This window comes from Salmo trutta, chromosome 30, assembly GCF_901001165.1.
Source record: "Salmo trutta chromosome 30, fSalTru1.1, whole genome shotgun sequence".
In the NCBI taxonomy this organism is placed as follows: domain Eukaryota; kingdom Metazoa; phylum Chordata; class Actinopteri; order Salmoniformes; family Salmonidae; genus Salmo; species Salmo trutta.
In genome coordinates this window covers 11,108,906-11,131,073 of record NC_042986.1, presented here as the reverse complement: position 1 = coordinate 11,131,073, position 22,168 = coordinate 11,108,906, and the positions used below count along the sequence as shown (strand labels likewise).

At 41.6% G+C, this 22,168-nt stretch overlaps 1 protein-coding gene across 3 annotated transcripts; it reads left to right on the top strand.

Annotated features, from left to right (window-relative positions):
* Window positions 1–1,233: 1,233 nt before the first annotated feature.
* znf217 (zinc finger protein 217) lies at window positions 1,234–8,762 on the top strand. Of its 3 annotated transcripts, none has more exons than XM_029722703.1 (6): window positions 1,234–1,339; window positions 2,771–4,213; window positions 4,389–4,514; window positions 4,745–6,196; window positions 6,379–6,490; window positions 6,593–8,762. In XM_029722703.1, exons 2-5 carry the CDS (start codon window positions 2,911–2,913, stop codon window positions 6,477–6,479), a joined length of 2,982 nt encoding a protein of 993 aa, XP_029578563.1. In that variant the 5' UTR covers window positions 1,234–1,339; window positions 2,771–2,910; the 3' UTR covers window positions 6,480–6,490; window positions 6,593–8,762. The 3 variants fall into 3 exon arrangements, with proteins under 3 accessions (XP_029578563.1, XP_029578562.1, XP_029578564.1); XM_029722702.1 differs by having other exon boundaries at window positions 1,253–1,474; XM_029722704.1 differs by lacking the exon at window positions 6,379–6,490 and having other exon boundaries at window positions 1,253–1,474.
* Window positions 8,763–22,168: the final 13,406 nt, after the last annotated feature.

Sequence of the window (22,168 nt, the reverse complement as noted above, 5' to 3'; positions counted from 1 at the left end):
TTGACATGCAAGTACTCCGATGAAAAGAAGAGGAAAGGTGATCAGCTGTACTAAGAGAGCATAAAGTATTGGTCTCGACTTTACACTCCCTTTGAGTAAATACATTCATCCACTTTTTATAGCTTGAATGGATATTCATTTAATGTTCCATTCGGTAGATCCCGTAGGTGTATTTATTGGTTGTACTGTAGTAGGCTATGGCATGTTATGGATGATAAACTGGTTAGTTTGGATCCTGGATGCTGGCTGATTGGTTGAAAGCTGTGGTATATCAGACAATCAGACAATATACCACTAGTATGATGAAAAAATACTTGTTTACTGTTATATTTATGTTGGTAACCAGTTTATAATAGCAATAAGGAACCTCAGGGGTTTGTGGTATATGGCTAATATACCACGGATAAGGGCTGTATCCAGGCACTCCACATTGCATCATGCGTAAGAACAGCCCGTAGCCGTGGTATTTTGGCCATTTACCACTATTTTGGCCATTTACCACTCTGGCCTTATTGCTTAATTATAAACCACTTATTCCTTTGAGCTAAACATTCAAACTAATGTCACAAGGGCTATCATTCAATGCTTGAAAAGCACAATGACCTGCTCCTGCATAGCACATAATCCCACACGTAGCTGAGTTTTAGGTCCCCATCCCCCCTCCCCAAATGGTGCTCTGTTCTGTTGCAATGGGAAGTGGAGTGAGAGACATGTAAAAGGTAGTCAACATGGCGTTGAGAATTTTGCTTAGCACAAAGAGTTGCTAAAACATTGCTAATTTATTTAGGCCTAGTTGCTAACTAACTGTGTCTGTCTCAAATGGAAATGATGTAGGATACAATCAAATGTGTACTTGCCCATACATCAGTCTTATACAGAATAGAGTAACACTAGCCAATTAATTATCTTATCTAGGCCTATCCTCTCTCAGACCAAATCAATAGCTGACTAATCATCCCGTGACACAAACGCCACTGCAATGATTACATTTGTTCTTGTCTTTTGTAGGACAGGCCTAATATATCTACAGACGTTCTGTAACCTTGCTTTCATAAGAGATACGTTTTTTTTGTTGCGCGTCCCATTTGTGCGTCCCACAAGACAGCGGAAACCTTGCGAAATAGCATATTAAACTTTTGTTTATTCTTTAGATTAGAATAATTTACTTCATCAAAAGTTTCGACCACGTGACTGTCCCTGTCTCGCTTTTGGGGCCGTGAAGTGCACGCGCTACATGTCTCCCGGATTCGTTAAGAACGCGCTTCAGAACTCAACAGCTGCACAGTGAGGATGCAAGCGTTGAAAAAGAACAATATGACCGACAAACAATTGTAGCAAGGTGACTATAGTAGCTACTATTCTTGAACTAGTTTGGCGAGAGGACATAACACGCAGTTTATTTCACAATTAGCTAGATAACTATTTTTTCGATTAATCGAAAGTTTACCTGGAAAGCCTGAATTGGTAGATATTGGTGAGTTTTCGTGTTGCAGTTTTATCTGAAACAAACAACAATCAGTGTACCAGTATTGATTGCTAGCTATCTAAGTATTTCTGAAGGTGAACTCAAATGATGGTTAATTTGGATGACTGTTTTATTAGCTATGTCTGAGTCCAGAAATTGTTAGCGATGTCTTTTGACTTTGTTCCTGCTAAATTAGGAACTAGCGTGTTTAGCTAGGTAACGTTAGCCAACTATTTTATCCAACTGGCTGAATTTTGCAATGTTTGATAGGAAACCGCTGTCCCAATGTTTCAAATAATCTGGGTGGTTAGCAGACGTTAATTTAACTAGCTAGTGCTAGTAAGCAGGATGTAGCTAGCCGCATAGCTAGCAAAACGAGTTACAAAAGTGTTAACTTTTGTCTGTATTATTGAATAATAGCAAATGTATCTCCAATAGAAAATCCATGATATGCACGATTTATCTTTTTGTGTGTGACATGAATAGCTATAGCTATAAAACTTCACCTATTAGCCATTTAATTTGGCATGCATTACAGATTCATAACCGTTGGATTAACTCGACCAGTGCATCATTTGTTTTATCACGTTGCATAACAATAATCGCTCGAGAACAAATTGGAGACCTGTTTGATTAAAACCGACTAGAAAAAACTATCTTATTAAAAAAAAATAGGTGGTTGACTGGGATGGTTCATACAGAGAAGCCTCGTATTTTAGGTTGAGTATTTTCTCATCATGGAGGATGACACTTGTAACTTCCTTGTAACTTCCTTATGAAACTGTGTACAACTTTAACTGATTGCCAACACTGGCTTGTTGAACAAAGAATGAACATATTCTGCTAAGTCAGAATCCATTTACTCAGAAGTGGAAACCAAAATAGGAACATTTTGAAATAAATTAATTACAAATAATTGACCATCTTTTTGTAGATACTATCAAACTCTTTATGCAATGTCGTCATTTTAAATATGTAATCTTGTATGAACTAGTTTATCCAGTTATTCCACATTTTATCCAACTGCTAAAAAGATAGAACCAAGCCAAGGCTTTGCCAGTCATGTTTAGTATCTATCTAGTCTTCATATCTTTGCAGTAATAGCAAACTGTCGAACGTGCAGCAAAATGATGCATTCTTCACACTAGTTTATCATACTAGGAAATGTATATAGTCTCATAACTAGTTTCAATATGAGAACTCCACTTCTGTTTTATTTGAGTCATCTTGGTGCCTTTTAGCATTCTTAGGCCAATTCACCTTGCCATGATGATATCAACTAGTTTTCCCCTGTTTCTTCTACAGGAATCTACTTAAGACCTACCTCCCCTGGGTGATTCACTGCCAGTCTTCCACAATGATATTCAGCAACTTCATCCAGTAACTCCTTGCCTAAGGAAATACTCACGTGTATATAGATCAATTGCACAACTTTTGGGGAGGAAATGCCAACTCACCTGTTGTTGCCATATGTGGAAAGTCCAGATGGACTTGGACAAGATAGTCTAAACATTAGTAGTGGTGCTAGCACGCCAGGGGCTGGCTCCAGCATGACCCCTCACTGTAACATCGTTGACAAGGCTGAGCATCAGCCTGAGGAAAGCCTGCTGGAAGCCCTGGACTGCATGTTTTGTGACCAGACCTTCGCACACCAAGATGACCTGGGCCCACACGTCCTGACCCAGCACCCCACAACACTGTTTGAACCTGCCGTTTTGTGTGTGGAGGCAGAGTACTTGATCCCAGGTGAAAGGGCCAGGTCCAAACCCAGCTTGCCATCTGTAAAGGAGGTGGAGGTGTTTAGCTGTGTTGTGTGTGATCGGACCACAGAGGACGCCAGCGAGCTGGAGAGCCACATGCGGACACACAAGGACTGTTTCACTTTTCACTGTAACCTTTGTGGCCGGCGGTTCAAGGAACCCTGGTTTCTCAGGAACCATATCAGGTTCCATAAGACAAAGGCCCAGCAGAACCTGGACGGTCCAATTATTATCAATGAAGTCATCCAAGACCAAGTCTCAGAGCCTGTAATCACGCCTTACAAAATGTGCTTTACCTGTGGATTCTTTTTCCCCGATAAAGACAGTTTGGTGGAACACAGTAAAGTACATCGTAAAGAATCAGAAGCTGATGAAGACAGAGAAAATGATAGACGGGAAGATTCTCTCAGTCAAGAAGGTTTTTTACGGGGCCTCAACCTTTGCCCCATATCTGAGAAAAGTAGTACGACGCCAGAGAGATCCTCCAAATGGATAGCCCAACTAGACCCTTTCAACACTTACCAGTCCTGGCAACTTGCCACCAAGGGAAAGGTAGCAGTTGGTCCAAGTGTGGCTAAAGACGTAGGCCTAAGCCAAAACAACAGCTCCGACAACGAGGACTCTGGCTCAGATAAAGAAGAACTGACAAATATATGGTCAGAAGGCCAAGGAGGTGACGACAAGGGTGTTAAGGAAAACATAGATGGAGATCTGAAATCCAGACAGACTACAGAAGAGACTCCATCACCAGAGCCTGATCAGAAGTCAAGTCGAAATGATAAGCCGACCCGCTGTGAGGACTGTGGGAGGACGTTCAGGACGTACCACCAGCTTGTTCTCCACTCCAGGGTGCACAAGAGGGAGAGGGACGAGGGGGAGAGCCCCACCGCCTCCATTGATGGAAAGCTCTCCAGAGCAGGGTCCCCCAGAGAGGAGGGGTCTGAAGACGGGTTAGAGGTGGGAGCACCGGGATATGCCTTCTATTCAGGTATGCATCAACTTAATGTTAAGCAAAGGTTCATTTATTTAAATTGCCATTTGTTTACAATGGCTCCCTCTGCTGTTCGTTTGGACTATGCAAATGCACTTGCTTCACAAGTTTTTGTAAGTAGGCTATTTGATTTCTTCACATGACTAATCTCCTGTTTTTGCTTCTTCTACAGATAAAAGTGAAGATGGTTTTGATCGAATGAAGGTGAAACATCTTGTGTCCTCCAGGGAATGTAGTTACTGCGGCAAGACATTCCGTTCCAGCTATTACCTCAACATTCACCTCAGGACGCATACAGGTAAACCTTATATAATACTGGGAAGCCTGATTATGATTAAGAAATTGAGAAGTTAAGATGTGATTAAGAAGTTGAGATGTATAGCCTGTATTTGGCTTTAAGGTTTAACATGAAGTTGGATTGGATTACTTGTGTGCTGAATGAAATGATTTTAGCTTTTTATCAATCTGAAGACTATTTGCTGTTGTTTGGTCCATATTATGCTTATGTAATTAAATGTGTCTTTTCAGGTGAAAAACCATACAAATGTATATACTGCGACTATGCTGCAGCCCAGAAGACCTCACTGAGATATCACTTGGATCGACGTCACAAGGACAAACCATACACTGACATCCCTAATAAGCCTGTGGTATCCGTGCCATCTCCCATTTTGAAAGAATTCCCCAGAAACAGAGAAGACAACCAGGTCCCCAACAGGTCCAAACTATGGCAGACTCCCAATGTCAGACTAGCAACCAAACCTTGTGCCAATGTAAAACCAGAGGATAGATTTAATAGCATCGGTGGCAAGCTTGATGGCCCGCTTGCCCAAGTGAATGCTGAGTATGGGAAATTGATTACTACGGCTGCTAACTCCTCTTCTCCTGATGATGCGCACATAAAATGCCCTGTACTTATTAACCCGAAGATGGAAGGAAAGGAGATAGACAAGGGCTTTGAGGCTCCATTAAATTTGTCCTTAAAAGTGTCACTCTCCATCTCCGCCACCCTAATACCAAGGAACGCATTGATTTCAAATGTCTGTTCGTCCTGTGCCTTTAGCACTCTGTACCCAGAGGTCCTGCTCATGCACAAGAAGCTGGTTCACAAGGAGAAGTTGGAAACGATCAAGAAGAACAGAAGTCTTAAACAGAAGCGTTACACTGGCTGCCCCCCTGCCCTAGAGGGAAAAGATGTCCCCCCGCTACCTCCTATTGACAGAAGACACCCTCGGCGGACCAAATCCCCAACTCCACAGCCTCCTGGAAAATCTGCAGAGAAGACCCACCCTACCGACTCTCCTCATGGGCCCAAACGGTCCCAGACCAGCAAACCACCACAAAGTGAGACAGCCCTGGACACTCGGCGGTACAGGATGATGATGGAGCATCGCACCAGTCAGGGCCAGTCCAGGTTTACAGAGCCAGCTGAACAATCCAACACCAAAGGTACAAAAGATAACAGGTCTGTAGTGGACAGACCAAGGCAGAGCCCATCAGACAGCAGAGGGGCGAGCGGACAGAGTGTAAGAAGTGGCCCAGGCAGAAATTGGAACGGCGTGGTATGGCCCTCCGACACTGCTAAGCTGTGCCTCTCCAGCCGGTTTGGTAGTCTGCCCCCGATGGACTTTGGTGGTGAACCCTCCAGCAAGAGACCAAGGTACTCAGGGCTTCCCGGAAGGGAAACGGACACTGTAGAGACGTCTAGCTTTAGGACCGAGTACAACAGACTGCTGAACTCCGGGAGACCCCAAGTGAAAAACTCATTTTCGTCACAAGGAACCTCTCTCTCTAACAACAGGCCTCAGGCCTATGCCCCGATCAAAGCGTCCAATCCTCCAGCCTCTGCAAGCAGCAGCAGCATGGAGACTGACTGGAATATGATCAACATCCTCCGCTCCTACACCCCCAGTGACCTGGCCTCCCTCTACCACCCCACCGTGGCTAACCCCAGTCACGGAGTGCTGACCAACCCAAGAGGTATGAGCTAAAATCTTAATCTTTTCTATACATGTGAAATTCATTCGTACCATGTTAGTGTAGTTGAAAATGTCACGGGGTTCCTTCGAGTTGAACGGCTATGTTCATATTGTCACTATTACGATTTATATCAAACTATTACTTTGGGGCTACTCCTAAGATTGTCCTTCTCCTCTTCCTAGGGAGTAGGCCATCACCCTACCCAGCTAGTATGCTACAGAGGAGAGCCTATTCCAGCCCCATCAGTAGTGAACACAGTGGACCCCCTGACAAAAGTACTTAGCTGTTCTAATGGTAGGATATTATTTTGGTTGACTTCACCGGCCGCGTACGTAACTATGCCCGTCTTAGGTTTTGTGTTCGGATGAATAGAATATATTTTATCGCCTTCTGTAGGTTCGAAGTACGCTGCGAACTTCCTGCAGCCGCCATCTTCTTTTGAGAGCTTACCTGGAGGGAAGGCTTAACCCATAGATGACCCAGACCAACTGTGTTCTGTAGATACACATCTATCCAATACCAACCGAGTTTACAGTTTGTATGTGTTGAAGAATGACTGTTTGAATATCATATTGGTATGGTTGTACTAGATAAAACATTTATTTTAAGTGTTCGGAGGATCAATTACCTTTTTTTTGTTTGTTAATATGCTGCTCTCTCTGATTGTACGTCAGCAATCAAAGGGCTATGTATTTATGAAAGCACTGATGTAGGGTTTTATCTGGCATACAGCTTTACGTCTTTGTTTGCAAAACAAGCTATATTAACAAGCTGTATGTTGACATATGTTACCTCAGTCAGTTTAGAGACGGTTGACGCTCAAGTAGTCAGTTATTTTTGTGATATGAAGCTGCTGTAGCTATCATGTCTACTATTGAGCCAATGCATTTTGGAGAGTTAAGAGTAAAACGTCTTCTGTGCCATTCAGTAGTAGTTTCCCTGGATAAACATGACCAGGGCCTGAAACCTGTTACCAGATATTCTGTGAAATGTACATAGAAAAGGCTGCTGGTTCTTTTCCTTCTATAGATTCCTCAAAACCAACTATTCTAAAGCGGTGGTAAAACATGGACCAAATATCAACAGAATTCTTGAGGGATTCTACTTTTTGTGTAGGAAAAAAAAGTATGCTCATGTTATGCAGGATCTTGATTGTTACTGAGTCTTTTGCAATGGGTTTTGTTAACTTGGCTGCCTGCTTTGTCACTGGTTGCTCTGAAGCTCTGGTCTACTATTTGTTGATGCTGTATGTAAGTCAGGAAGAGCATAGCAGAAGGGCTCACTGAAGGAATAGCTGTATACTGTGAAGAAACAAAACAGTCTCAGGTTTCAGACCACGATTTGGGCTCTGATACAACTCAAATGCAAAAATGAAATAACTATTACAAATTTAATGCACATTTTGTAGGAAGCGTTGCGATAATTTCAAGCAATGTGGATACATCAGACTTCTGTTATTTCATATTTTTGCTGTTATCTTTTTTTGGGGTGTTTATTTATTTCTGTTACATTTGTTTTGTTTTTTACATGTAACATGTTAAATATACCGTTTAAGATTTGTATGACCATTACAATTTAATAGTTAATGACGTGGGGCATAGCAAGTAGTGTTCTTTTTTTTTTTTTTTTTTTTTTACTTTGAAAATGTCTACAGGTAGCTTTTCAAGTAGGCCTATCACCTTCCTGTTTATGTAACCTTTGAAACAACTTGTCAATCTAAAATAGTTTTCATGTCTGATCACTGGCAATAGACGAGGAGCCAAAATGTACTGATTTCCCCTGTCCTGCTGTCATTATTAGCATGGTGTTAAGTTATTAACATTTAAGTTTGGTTCATGTATTCGGTAGTTCTTGTGACAGATTCTGGACTTGACCTGTTTGGTTGAAATTACTAATGCAACAATGCTATGTCTGCCTATACTGTACTTGATATGATTTCCCCGTTTGGCTTACGTAAGCCTAATAAATTGTGGCCATGTCATACATGTCTTTTGGTTTTTTTTTCTGTTTGTACTTTTCAATGTTGTAATCTCCATTTGTTTTCATGGTCTTTTGACTTAGATCAAGTGCAATTGTGGCAGTTGTTGTAAAAGAGAATAGAGGGACCAATTCACTCAGACCTTCAGTCTTAGCAGAAATGAAACTTTGGTAAAATGTCACTGCAATTTATGTACAAATCATTTGACATTTTTGAAAATGTATTCAATTTCTGTAATGAGAAGTGTTTTTGTCTTAGCACAATTAAGATATTGTGTAAAGTATTGAGAAATTGCATTATTTTCAGTTACATCTTAGTCCACAAGCCTGTACTTTGGTTCATTCAATGTCTGGAAAATGTCTTAACGGTAGGTGAACACCAGAGGGCAGTGTATACAAAGAGTTCGGCAACAGGCAGGTAGAGGTTCTGTGCTGTGGTGATACATTCTGGTAGACTGGAGCAGGAATGCTTAGCTGCACATCTTTGGTTTGTCTCTGTAAGGTCAGGTTTATATTGTTGATGATAGCATTTCTTAAGTATTTTGTGTTGCTGCTGGGTGGCATTTTGTAATAAAAGGGACAAGCAGGACACTTATTTTTGGACATCACTAAACTTAAACTGTCCACATGTATAAATTGGCACTGTATTCCTATTGTAATACGGTTATACATTGCTTATAGTCAATGGGTTGTATCCTTCAGATTGAGGTACAGTGCCTTCGGAAAGTATTCAGACCCCTTGACTTTTTCCACATTTTATGTTATAGCCTTATTCCAAAATTGATGAAATACATGTTTTTCCTCAAATCTGTTTTTCCTCAAATTTTTTAATAAAAAAATAAAATAAACATACCTTATTTACATAAGTAGTCAGACCCTTTGCTATGAGACTCAACTGAGCTCAGGTGCATCCTGTTTCCATTGATCATCTGTGGGATGTTTCTACAACTTGATTGGAGTCCACCTGTGATAAATTCAATTGATTGGACATGATTTGGAAAGGCATACACCTGTCTATATAAGGTCCCACAGTTGACAGTGCATGTCAGAGCAAAAACCAAGCCCTGAGGTCGAAGGAATTGTCCGTAGAGCTTAGAGACATGATTGTGTTGAGGCACAGATCTTGGCAAGGGTACCAAAAAATGTCTGCAGCATTAAAAGGTCCCCAAGAACACAGTGGCCTCCATCATTCTTAAATGGATAAAGTTTGGAACCACCAAGACTTCCTAGAGCTGGCCGCATTGCCAAACTGAGCAATCGGGAGAGAAGGGCCTTGGTCAGAGAGGTGACCAAGAACCCATGGTCACTCTGACAGAGCTCTAGAGTTCGTCTGTGGAGATAGAACCTTCCAGAAGGATAACGATCTCCACAGCACTCCACCAATCAGGCCTTTATGGTAGAGTGGCAAGACGGAAGCCACTCCTCAGTCAAAGGCACATGACAGCCCGCTTGCAGTTTGCAAAAGTTACCTGAACACTCTGACCATGAGACGCAAGATTCTCTGGTCTGATGAAACCAAGATTGAACTCTTTGGCCTGGAGGAAACCTTGCACTGTGCTGTGGGGATGTTTTTCAGTGGCAGGGACTGGGATACTAGTCAGGATCGAGGGAAAGATGAACAGAGCAAAGTACAGAGAGATCCTTGATAACCTGCTCCAGAATGCTCAAAACCTCAGACTGGGGCAAAGGTTCACCTTCCAACAGGACAATGACCCTAAGTACACAGCCAAGAAAACACAGGAGAGGCTTCGGGACAAGTCTTTGAATGTTCTTGAGTGGCCCAGCCAGTGCCTGGACTGGAACCCGATCTAACATCTCTGGAGAGACCTGAAAATAGCTGTGCAGAAATGATGGGGTATTGTGTGTAGATCAGGAAAAAGTTCAATCTAATCAATTTTAGAATAAGGCTGTATCAAAACAAAATGAATAAAAAGTAATGGGGTCTGAATTGTTTCCGAATGCACTGTATCATACAATAGCACACTATTGTTGAATGTTCCTGGCCTGCATCAGAATCCTGAGTGAAAAGGATGAGACTGACAAAGCATATCATAATTGTGCATTCTGTCAATGCTAAATTACAAGGGACAGTCTCCAGCACATTGAACACTTTAAACTTTGATATTTGTTCTTATTTTGGAGTACACCACATCTGTTTGCTGTCTGTTCCCCAGGGCCAGTGCTGTGTAATCTATTGCATTAGCTCACATTAGTGCATATCGCCCATGGGTAATCATAAACGCAAAATGAGCATTTCACTTAGCATCACCCTCAGATCCCCAACACTGTGGAGAAGTTGGTGCAGATGCGTGGCAATGCAGAGAGGAAGAGCATGGAAGCAGACTTCATCTGATGACACTTCCTGTTGTGCCGAATCCTCCAACTCCACACTAATGCTCTTGTAAAGATGTTCTGCTTTTCAAAACTTGCTCAAGAGTTTTATGTAAAAGATTCACCACAACAAGCAAATATATAGGACTATTACTCTCATTTTTCACAGTGTTTTTTTTTGCGGCCCATACCTTTTTTCCACATAGTTCAGAGGAGTTCCAGGAGCTTGCTAATTTGTATTTATTTTTAAAAAGTATTTTCATTTCAGTGCATGATTTCAACATTCACATTTACAGCAAAAATATCCCATCAGATCACCTTCTGTGAGCTTGTGTAGGTTGTCAACAGTCGACCTTCTTGACATTTAGAAATGGCATATATACTGAGTATCCAAAACATTAAGAACGCCTGCTCTTTCTATGACAGACTGACCTGGTGAATCAAGGTGAAAGCTATGATCCCTTATTGATGTCACTTGTTAAATCCACTTCAATGAAGGGGAGCAGTCAGGTTAAAGAAGGATTTGTGGCTGGGCCACTCAAGTATATTCATAGACTTGTCCCGAAGCCACTCCTGCATTGTCTTGGCTGTGTGCTTAGGGTCGTTGTCCTATTGGAAGGTGAGCCTTCACCCCAGTCTGAGGACCTGAGCGCACTGGAGCAGGTTTTCATCAAGGATCTCTCTGTACTTTGCTCCGTTCATCTTTCCCTTGATCCTGTCTAGTCTACCAGCCCCTGCCACTGAAAAACATCCCCACAGCATGATGCTGCCACCACAATGCTTCACTGTTGGGATGGTGCCAGGTTTCCTCCAGATGTGACACTTGGCATTCAGACCAAAGTGTTCAATCTTGGTTTCATCAGACCAGAGAATCTTCTTTATCATGGTCTGAGAGTCCTTTAGGTGCCTTTTGGCATACTCCAAGCGTCTTCTCGTGCCTTTTACTGATGAGTGGCTTCCGTCTTGCCACTCCACCATAAAGGCCTGATTTGTTGTCTTTCTGGAAGGTTCTACCATCTCCACAGAGGAACTCTGGAGCTCTGTCAGAGTGACCATCAGGTTCTTGGTCACCTCTCTGACCGAGGCCCTGCTCAGTTTGGCCGGGCGGCCAGCTCTAGGAAGAGTCTTGGTGGTTCCAAACTTATTCCATTTAAGAATGATGGAAGCCACTGTGTTCTTGGGGGCCTTCAATGCTGCAGACATTTTTTGGTACCCTTCCCCAGATCTGTGCCTCAACACAGTCCTGTCTCAGAGCTCTACGGTCAGTTCCTTCGACCTCAGGGCTTGGTTTTTGCTCTATCAACTGTGGGACCTTATATAGACATGTGTGCCTTTCCAAATCATGTCCAATCAATTGAATTTACCACAGGTGGACTCCAGTCAAGATGTAGAAACATCTCAAGGATGATCAATGGAAGCAGGATGCAGGATGCACCTGAAAGTCATAGACTGTTCTCTCTACTACCGCATGGCAAGCGGTACCGGAGTGCCAAATCTAGGACAAAAAGGCTTCTCAACAGTTTTTAGACTCCTGTTTGCATTGTGTGTGTCCCCCAACCCCTCTTTTTATACTGCTGCTGCTCTCTATTTATCATATATGCATAGTCACTTTAACTATACATTCATGTACATACTACCTCAATTGGGCCGACCAACCAGTGCTCCCGCACATGTCCCACCCACCACCCGCCAACCCCTCTTTTACGCTACTGCTACTCTGTTCATCATATTTGTCACTTTAACCATATCTACATGTACATACTACCTCAATCAGCCTGACTAACTGGTGTCTGTATGTAGCCTCGCTACTTCTATAGCCTCGCTACTATATATAGCCTGTCTTTTTACTGTTGTTTTATTTCTTTACCTACCCATTGTTCACCTAATACCTTTTTTGCACTATTGGTTAGAGCCTGTAAGTAAGCATTTCACTGTAAGGTCTACACCTGTTGTATTCAGCGCACATGACAAATAAACTTTGATTTGATTTGAATTTCTAGTCTCGTAGCAAAGGGTCTGAATACTTATGTAAATAAGGTATTTCTTTTTTTAAATTTGTAATACATTTGCAAAAATGTCAACCTGTTTTCACTTTGTCATTATGGGGTATTGTGTGTAGATTAATGAGGAAAATAAATAATTGATCAATTTTAAAATAAAGCTGTAATGTAACAAAATGTGGAAAAGGTCAAGGGGTCTGAGTACATTCCGAATGCACTGTATACAGTATATGGCCATGGCCTGTTCTTATTTTTATTTAAAAATAAATATTTTACCTTCATTTTACTAGGCAAGTCAATTAAGAACAAATTCGTATTTACAATGACAGCCTACCAAGAGTCAAAGGGCCTCCTGTGGGAACGGGGGCTGGGATAAAACAAAACAAAAAGTAAGACAAAACACACATCACGACACTACATAAAGAGAGACCTAAGACAACACAACATGATGCAGTTTAGATATTGCACCCCTTTCTCTAATCTAACAGGGTCTGATAACTGAGACTGAAGGCTACAGTTCCCCTGAGATTATTAGACCAATATCCACTGGGGCAGTCGTATTCACAGGATCCCTTTCTTTTGCTGATAAAGGGATCTGATGCATAGCTAACTACAGTTGAAGTCGGAAGTTTACATACACCTTAGCCAAATACATTTAAACTCAGTTTTTCACAATTCCTGACATTTAATCCTAGTAAAAATTCCCTGTTTTTAGGTCAGTTAGGATCACCACTTTATTTTAAGAATGTGAAATGTCAGAATAATAGTACAGAGAATGATTTATTTCAGCTTTTATTTCTTTCATCACATTCCCAGTGGGTCAGAAGTTTACATACACTCAATTGGTATTTGGTAGCATTGTCTTTAAATTGTTTAACTTGGGTCAAACATTTCGGAGAGCCTTCCATAAGCTTCACCACAATAAGTTGGCCCATTCCTCCTGACAGAGCTGGTGTAACTGAGTCAGGTTTGTAGGCCTCCTTGCTCTCACATGCTTTTTCAGTTCTGCCCACAAATTTTTATTGGATTGAGGTCAGGGCATTGTGATGGTCACTCCAATACATTGACTTTGTTGTCCTTAAGCCATTTTGCCACAACTTTGGAAGTATGCTTGGGGTCACTGTCCACTTGGAAGACCCATTTGCGACCAAGCTTTAACTTGCTGACTGATGTCTTGAGATGTTGCTTCAATATATCCACATAATTTTCCTACCTCATGATGCCATCTATTTTGTGAAGTGCACCAGACCCTCCTGCAGCAAAGCACCCCCACAACATGATACTGCCACCCCCGTGCTTCACGGTTGGGATGGTGTTCTTCGGCTTGCAAGCCTCCACCTTTTTCCTCCAAATATAACAATGGTCATTATGGCCAAACAGTTCTATTTTTGTTTCATCAGACCAGAGGACATTTCTCCAAAAAGTACGATCTTTGTCCCCATGTGCAGTTGTAAACCGTAGTCTGGCTTTTTTTATGGCGGTTTTGGAGTAGTGGCTTCCTCCTTGCTGTCAATATAGGACTTATTTTACTGTGGATATAGATACTTTTGTACCTGTTTCCTCCAGCATCTTCACAAGGTCCTTTGCTGTTGTTCTGGGATTGATTTGCACTTTTTGCATCAAAGTACGTTCATCTCTAGGAGACAGAACGCGTCTCCTTCCTGAGCGGTATGACGGCTGCATGGTCCCATGGTGTTTATACTTGCGTACTATTGTTTGTACAGATGAACATGGTACCTTCAGATGTTTGGAAATTGCTCCCAAGGATGAACCAGATTTGTGGAGGTCCACATTTTTTTTCTGAGGTCTTGGCTGATTTATTTTGATTTCCCCATGATGTCAAGCAAAGAGACACTGAGTTTGGAGGTAGGCCTTGAAATACATCCACAGGTACACCTCCAATTGACTCAAATGATGTCAATTAGCCTATCAGATACTTCTAAAGCAATGACATCATTTTCTGGAATTTTCCAAGCTGTTTAAAGGCACAGTCAACTTAGTGTATGTAAACTTCTGACCCACTGGAATTGTGATACAGTGAATTATAAGTGTAGGAATCTGTCTGTAAACAATTGTTGGAAACATTACTTGTGTAATGCACAAAGTACATGTCCTAACCGACTTTCCAAAACTGTTCACCAGAAATTTGTGGAGTGGTTGAAAAACGAGTTTTATTGACTCCAACCTAAGTGTATGTAAACTTCTGACTTCAACTGTATCTGTATCACACCACGTAACGGATGTTGTACCAAGTACTATTATGAAGGTGGTACAACTACGCATCTCAAAGCTGTATCTGCAAGAAGAGGTTGCATTGAAACATTTTGTTCTATAAGCTATTGTTAAAAAGCAGCAAGATTTCATTGACAAGACACATGTGCATTGCTTCAAAATACACTGCTCAAAAAAATAAAGGGAACACTTAAACTACACAATGTAACTCAAAGTCAATCACACTTCTGTGAAATCAAACTGTCCACTTAGGAAGCAACACTGATTGACAATAAATTTCACATGCTGTTGTGCAAATGGAATAGACAACAGGTGGAAATTATAGGCAATTAGCAAGACACCCCCAATAAAGGAGTGGTTCTGCAGGTGGGGACCACAGACCACTTCTCAGTTCCTATGCTTCCTGGCTGATGTTTTGGTCACTTTTGAATGCTGGCGGTGCTTTCACTCTAGTGGTAGCATGAGACGGAGTCTACAACCCACACAAGTGGCTCAGGTAGTGCAGCTCATCCAGGATGGCACATCAATGCGAGCTGTGGCAAGAAGGTTTGCTGTGTCTGTTAGCGTAGTGTCCAGAGCATGGTGGAGATACCAGGAGACAGGCCAGTACATCATGAGACGTGGAGGAGGTCGTAGGATGGCAACAACCCAGCAGCAGGACCGCTACCTCCGCCTTTGTGCAAGGAGGAGCAGGAGGAGCACTGCCAGAGCCCTGCAAAATGACCTCCAGCAGGCCACAAATGTGCATGTGTCTGCTCAAACGGTCAGAAACAGACTCCATGAGGGTGGTATGAGGGCCCGACGTCCACAGGTGGGGGTTGTGCTTACAGCCCAACACCGTGCAGGACGTTTGGCATTTGCCAGAGAACACCAAGATTGGCAAATTTGCCACTGGCGCCCTGTGCTCTTCACAGATGAAAGCAGGTTCACAGTGAGCACGTGACAGACGTGACAGAGTCTGGAGACACCGTGGAGAATGTTCTGCTGCCTGCAACATCCTCCAGCATGACCGGTTTGGCGGTGGGTCAGTCATGATGTGCGGTGGCATTTCTTTGGGGGGCCGCACAGCCCTCCATGTGCTCACCAGAGGTAGCCTGACTGCCATTAGGTACCGAGATGAGATCCTCAGACCCCTTGTGAGACCATATGCTGGTGCGGTTGGCCCTGGGTTCCTCCTAATGCAAGACAATGCTAGACCTCATGTGGCTGGAGTGTGTCAGCAGTTCCTGCAAGAGGAAAGCATTGATGCTATGGACTGGCCCGCCCGTTCCCCAGACCTGAATCCAATTGAGCACATCTGGGACATCATGTCTCGCTCCATCCACCAACGCCACGTTGCACCACAGACTGTCCAGGAGTTGGCGGATGCTTTAGTCCAGGTCTGGGAGGAGATCCCTCAGGAGACCATCTGCCACCTCATCAGGAGCATGCCCAGGCATTGTAGGGAGGTCATACAGGCACGTGGAGGCCACACACACTACTGAGCCTCATTTTGACTTGTTTTAAGGACATTACATCAAAGTTGGATCAGCCTGTAGTGTGGTTTTCCACTTTAATTTTGAGTGTGACTCCAAATCCAGACCTCCATGGGTTGATAAATTGGATTTCCATTGATTATTTTTGTGTGATTTTGTTGTCAGCACATTCAACTATGTAAAGAAAAAAGTATTTAATAAAATGATTTCTTTCATTCAGATCTAGGATGTGTTGTTTAAGTGTTCCCTTTATTTTTTTGAGCAGTATACATTGAGCCAATGAGTGCTGTTTAGTCACATTAATTCCATTTTCATTTTATTATTATATTCATCCATGTAGAAAGCATTAAGGATTCCTTAACAATGAATCAGCTACTGCTTGTACTGTAGTAAGCCCATTTTGAAGGTTTTGATGCCTCTTTAATGTCAACTTCTGTTCTATCTTTGATGGTGATTTCATCGTGTTTGCTTTCCTGAGAAGGCGTTTCAGTCAGCAGCTAGTTTGGTGTATATTTCAATACCCAATGTTCTATCATGCCTACTGAATGTTGACATTCACCTGTAAACAAAAAAACAAAAACAAAAAGCCTAGTTAGGGATCATAGCAAAGTGAAACCTATTGTTATTCTTAAAAAAAAAAGTCAAATAACTCAAGCATAGATTGGTAACTTTTTTCTAATTTGGCACACAGAAACTAGAGACCATGAGAGGCCAGTAGTAACTTGTTATTCTTTTGGCACAGATTGGCCTATAGATGGCGCTGTTATAAACAGTCTCACTTAAACCCTCACATCCGCCGCCCGTTTGACCTAGACTTTGAAGTAGGTGTCTTTCCTCATGCTGAACAAATTTTCCTCAAGGGCCCATAAGGTCCGTCTGGATAGATTTTCTTCCATCTTTGAAATTTGTGAAAACTAAGAAAAACGTATTCTCATGAACCATAAGTGCCCAACTTTGGTGTTAAAATAACACCAAATTCACATGGTACATCAAATTTGGTCTTTCTTTCATCACAATAATCCCTAAAGTTTGAGAAAATAACATTGATGCATTCAAAGATGGCCACATATTGATGCATTCAAAGATGGCCACATATGGGGGTTAGGTGCATATTAGCACATACGCTAATATGCAAAAATATGCAAGAAATACTTCAGAAATCTTCTCATGAACTATAGGAACAAATGACACCAAATTCGGAAAGTGTTACATGTTGTAACTTAGTTTGAGAAAAGATAAGTGATTGATCCAAAGATTTATTGACAAATCCCAAATCAGATTTTACGTGTCCATTTACATGTCCATTGAAACTTGTCATGTCTATCATGGTCATTCCTAAGATGAACCACACTGAATTTGGTGTTGATATCTCAAACAGCAAAGAAACTATTAACAACGAATTATTTGCATAATGTAACGCCAATGCTCAAAATCTTCTCCTCATGAACCATATATGAAACTGTCAGTATATTATCCCTTTTTTAACAGAATATTCTGTTTTTCTACAGAAGGAGAGGGAAATATTGGTTTGTTGAATAACAGAAAATAGCCATGAATTAATAGATCTGTTTAAAATGACAGATTTTCTTTAAAATAATGGAAAGTAACCATTTAAATTCTATGTAAAATAATAGAAAAATGGTAATAAACTGCAGTATTTTTAACATTATTTAATATTTAAACATTTAGCTAAATGTAATTTACATTTCAGATTAAATTACAATTTACAATGTATTTTTATAGTATTGGAGTCCAGCTGTGGTAAATTAAATTGATTGGACATATTTGAAAAGGCACACACCTGTCTATATAAGGTTCCCACAGTTGACAGAGCATGTCAGAGCAAAAACCAAGCCATGAGTTTGAAGGAATTGTCCGTAGAGCTCCGAGACAGGATTGTGTCGAGGCACAGATTTAGGGAAGGGTACCAAAACATTTATGCAGCATTAAAGGTCCCCAAGAACACAGTAGCGTCCATCATTCTTAAATGGAAGAAGTTTGGAACCACCAAGACTTCCTAGAACTGGCCGCCCGGCCAAACTGAGCAATCTGGGGAGAAGGGCTTTGGTCAGGGAGGTGACCAAGAACCCGATGGCACTCTAACAGAGCTCCAGAGTTCCCCTGTAGAGATGGGAGAACCTTCCAGAAGGACAAACATCTCTGCAGCACTCCAACAATCATTATGGTAGAGTGGCCAGACAGAAGCCACTCCTCAGGCAGATGACAGGATGCTTGGAGTTTGCCAAAAGGCACCTAAAGGACTCTCAGACCATGAGAAACAAGATTCTCTGGTCTGATGAAACCAAGATTGAACTCTTTGGCCGGAATACCAAGCGTCACGCCTGGAGGAAACCTGGCACCATCCCTATGGTGAAGCATGGTGGGCTATACTCGGCCTTGTCTTAGGACGGTAAGTTGGTGGTTGTAGACATCCCTCTAGTGGTGTGGGGGCTGTGCTTTGGCAAAGTGGGTGGGGTTATATCCTGCCTGTTTGGCCCTGTCCGGGGGTATCATCGGATGGGGCCACAGTGTCTTCTGATCCCTCCTGTCTCAGCCTCCAGTATTTATGCTGCAGTAGTTTATGTGTCGGGGGGCTAGGGTCAGTCTGTTACATCTGGAGTATTTCTCTTGTCTTATCCGGTGTCCTGTGTGAATTTAAATATGCTCTCTCTAATTCTCTCTTTCTCTCTTTCTTTCTTTCTCTCGGAGGACCTGAGCCCTAGGACCATGCCTCAGGACTACCTGGCATGATGACTCCTTGCTGTCCCCAGTCCACCTGGCCATGCTGCTGCTCCAGTTTCAACTGTTCTGCCTGCGGCTATGGAACCCTGACCTGTTCACCGGACGTGCTTGTTGCACCCTCGACAACTACTATGATTATTATTATTTGACCATGCTGGTCATTTATGAACATTTTAACATCTTGACCATGTTCTGTTATAATATCCACCCGGCACAGCCAGAAGAGGACTGGCCACCCCTCATAGCCTGGTTCCTCTCTAGGTTTCTTCCTAGGTTTTTGGCCTTTCTAGGGAGTTTTTCCTAGGGAGTTTTTCCTAGCCACCGTGCTTCTTTCACATGCATTGCTTGCTGTTTGGGGTTTTAGGCTGGGTTTCTGTACAGCACTTTGAGATTTCAGCTGATGTACGAAGGGCTATATAAATACATTTGATTTGATGTTGTGGGGATGTTTTTCAGTGGCAGGGACTGGGAGACTTTTCAGGATCGAGGCAAAGATGAACAGAGAAAAGTACAGAGATCCTTGATGAAAACTTGCTCCAGAGCACTCAGTACTTCAGACTGGAGCAAAGGTTCACCTTCCAACAGGACGACAACGCTAAGCACACAGCCAAGAAGATGCAGGAGTGGCTTCGGGACAAGTCTCTGAATGTCCTTGAACCTGATCGAACATCTCTGGACATCTCTGGAAAGAACTGAAAATAGCTGTGCAGCAATGTTTCCCATTAAACCTGACAGAGCTTGAGAGGATCTGCAGAGAAGAATGGGAGAAAGTCCCCAAATACAGGTGTGCCAAGAAGACTCGATTCTGTAATCGCTGCCAAAGGTGCTTCAACAAAGTACTGAGTGAAGGGTCTGAATACTTATATAAATGTAATATTTCAGTTTGACATTTTTTATACATTTTTGCTTTGTCATTATGGGGTATCGTGTGTAGATTGATGAGGAAAAAAAACTAGTTAATGCATTTTAGAATAAAGCTGTAGTGTAACCTAATGTGGAAAAAGTCAATGGGTCTGAATACTTTCCGAATGCACTGAATATACAATACTTAGATTTACCTCAAAATGTGGCTATTTTGAATGTATTTTTATAAAATTGGAAAGTTGATTTACAGCTTAAAACACTTACTATAATCAGATAGTATTATATTTTGATTGTTTATTTTTATCTAATTACTGTTCAACTATCAATATACAGTAATTTACCCCTGAAATGGGCTATTTAGAATGCATTTCTACAATATGTTTCAGTTCATTTACATCTTAAAACAACTACTTTAATCAGAACTTACTGTATTTTGATTGTGTATTTCTATAGAAATCCTTTTGAAAATGGTAAACATACAGTCATTTAACCCTAAAATTGGCTGTTTAAAATGTATTTCTACAATACAATTGAAGTTGGAAGTTTACATACACTTAGGTTGGAATCAATAAAACTCTTTTTTCAACCACTCCACACATTTCTTGTTAACAAACTATAGTTTTGGCAAGTCGGTTAGGACATCTACTTTGTGCATGACACAAATAATTTTTCCAACAATTGTTTACAGACAGATTATTTCACTTATAATTCTCTGTATCACAATTCCAGTGGGTCAGAAGTTTACATACATTTAGTTGACTGTGGCGTTAAACAGCTTGGAAAATTCCAGAAAATGATGTCATGACTTTAGAAGCTTCTGATAGGCAAATTGACATCTTTTGAGTCAATTGGAGGTGTACCTGTGGATGTATTTCAAGGGCTACCTTCAAACTCAGTGCCTCTTTGCTTGACATTGTGGGAAAATCTAAATAAATCAGCCAAGACCTCAGAAAAAAAATTGTAGACCTCCACAAGTCTGATTCATCCTTGGGAGCAATTTCCAAACTCCTGAAGGAACCACGTTCATCTATACAAACAATAGTACGCAAGTATAAACACCATGGGACCACGCAGCCGTCATACCGCTCAGGAAGGAGATGCGTTCTGTCTCCTAGAGATGAACATACTTTGGTGCGAAAAGTGCAAATCAATCCCAGAACAACAGCAAAGGACCTTGTGAAGATGCTGGAGGAAACAGGTACAAAAGTATCTATATCCACAGTAAAGCGAGTCCTATATCGACATAACCTGAAAGGCCGCTCAGCAAGCAAGAAGCTACTGCTCCAAAACCACCATAAAAAAGCCAGACTACGGTTTGCAACTGCACATGGGGACAAAAATCGTACTTTTTGGAGAAATGTCCTCTGATCTGATGAAACAAAAATAGAATTGTTTGGCCATAATGACCATCGTTATGTTTGGAGGAAAAAGGGGGACGCTTGCAAGCCGAAGAACACCATCCCAACCGTGAAGCACGAGGGTGGCAGCATCATGTTGTGGGGGTGCTTTGCTGCAGGAGGGTCTGGTGCACTTCACAAAATAGATGGCATCATGAGGTAGGAAAATTATGTGGATATATTGAAGCAACAACTCAAGACATCAGTCAGGAAGTTAAAGCTTGGTCACAAATGGGTCTTCCAAATGGACAATGACCCCAAGCATACTTCCAAAGTTGTGGCAAAATGGCTTAAGGACAACAAATTCAAGCTATTGGAGTGGCCATGACAAAGCCCTGACCTCAATCCTATAGAACATTTGTGGACAGACCTGAAAAAGCATGTGAGAGCAAGGAGGCCTACACACCTGACTCAGTTACACCAGCTCTGTCAGGAGCAATGGGCCCAAATTCAACCAACTTATTGTGGGAAGCTTGTGGAAGGCTACCCGAAACGTTTGACCAAAGTTAAACAATTTAAAGGCAATGCTACCAAATACTAACTGAGTGTATGTAAACTTCTGACCCACTAGGAATGTGATGAAAGAAATAAAAGCTGAAATAAATCATTCTCTCTACTATTATTCTGACATTTCACATTCTTAAAATAAAGTGGTGATCCTTACTGACCTAAGACAGGAAATTTTTATTTGGATTAAATGTCAGAAATTGTGAAAAATGGAGTTTAAATGTATTTGGCTAAGGTGTATGTAAACTTCCGACTTCAACTGTATGTTTCAGTTAATTGACATCTTAAAACAGCTACTTTAATCAGGCATTCATGTATTTGGATAGTGCATTTCTCTAGAATTACTGTTGAAAACTGTAAATATCCAGTTGTTAATACGTTTTATTTACAGTGAACTTAATGTCTTTTGTCTCTGATTTACACATAAAAGTCCATTTACATATGTAA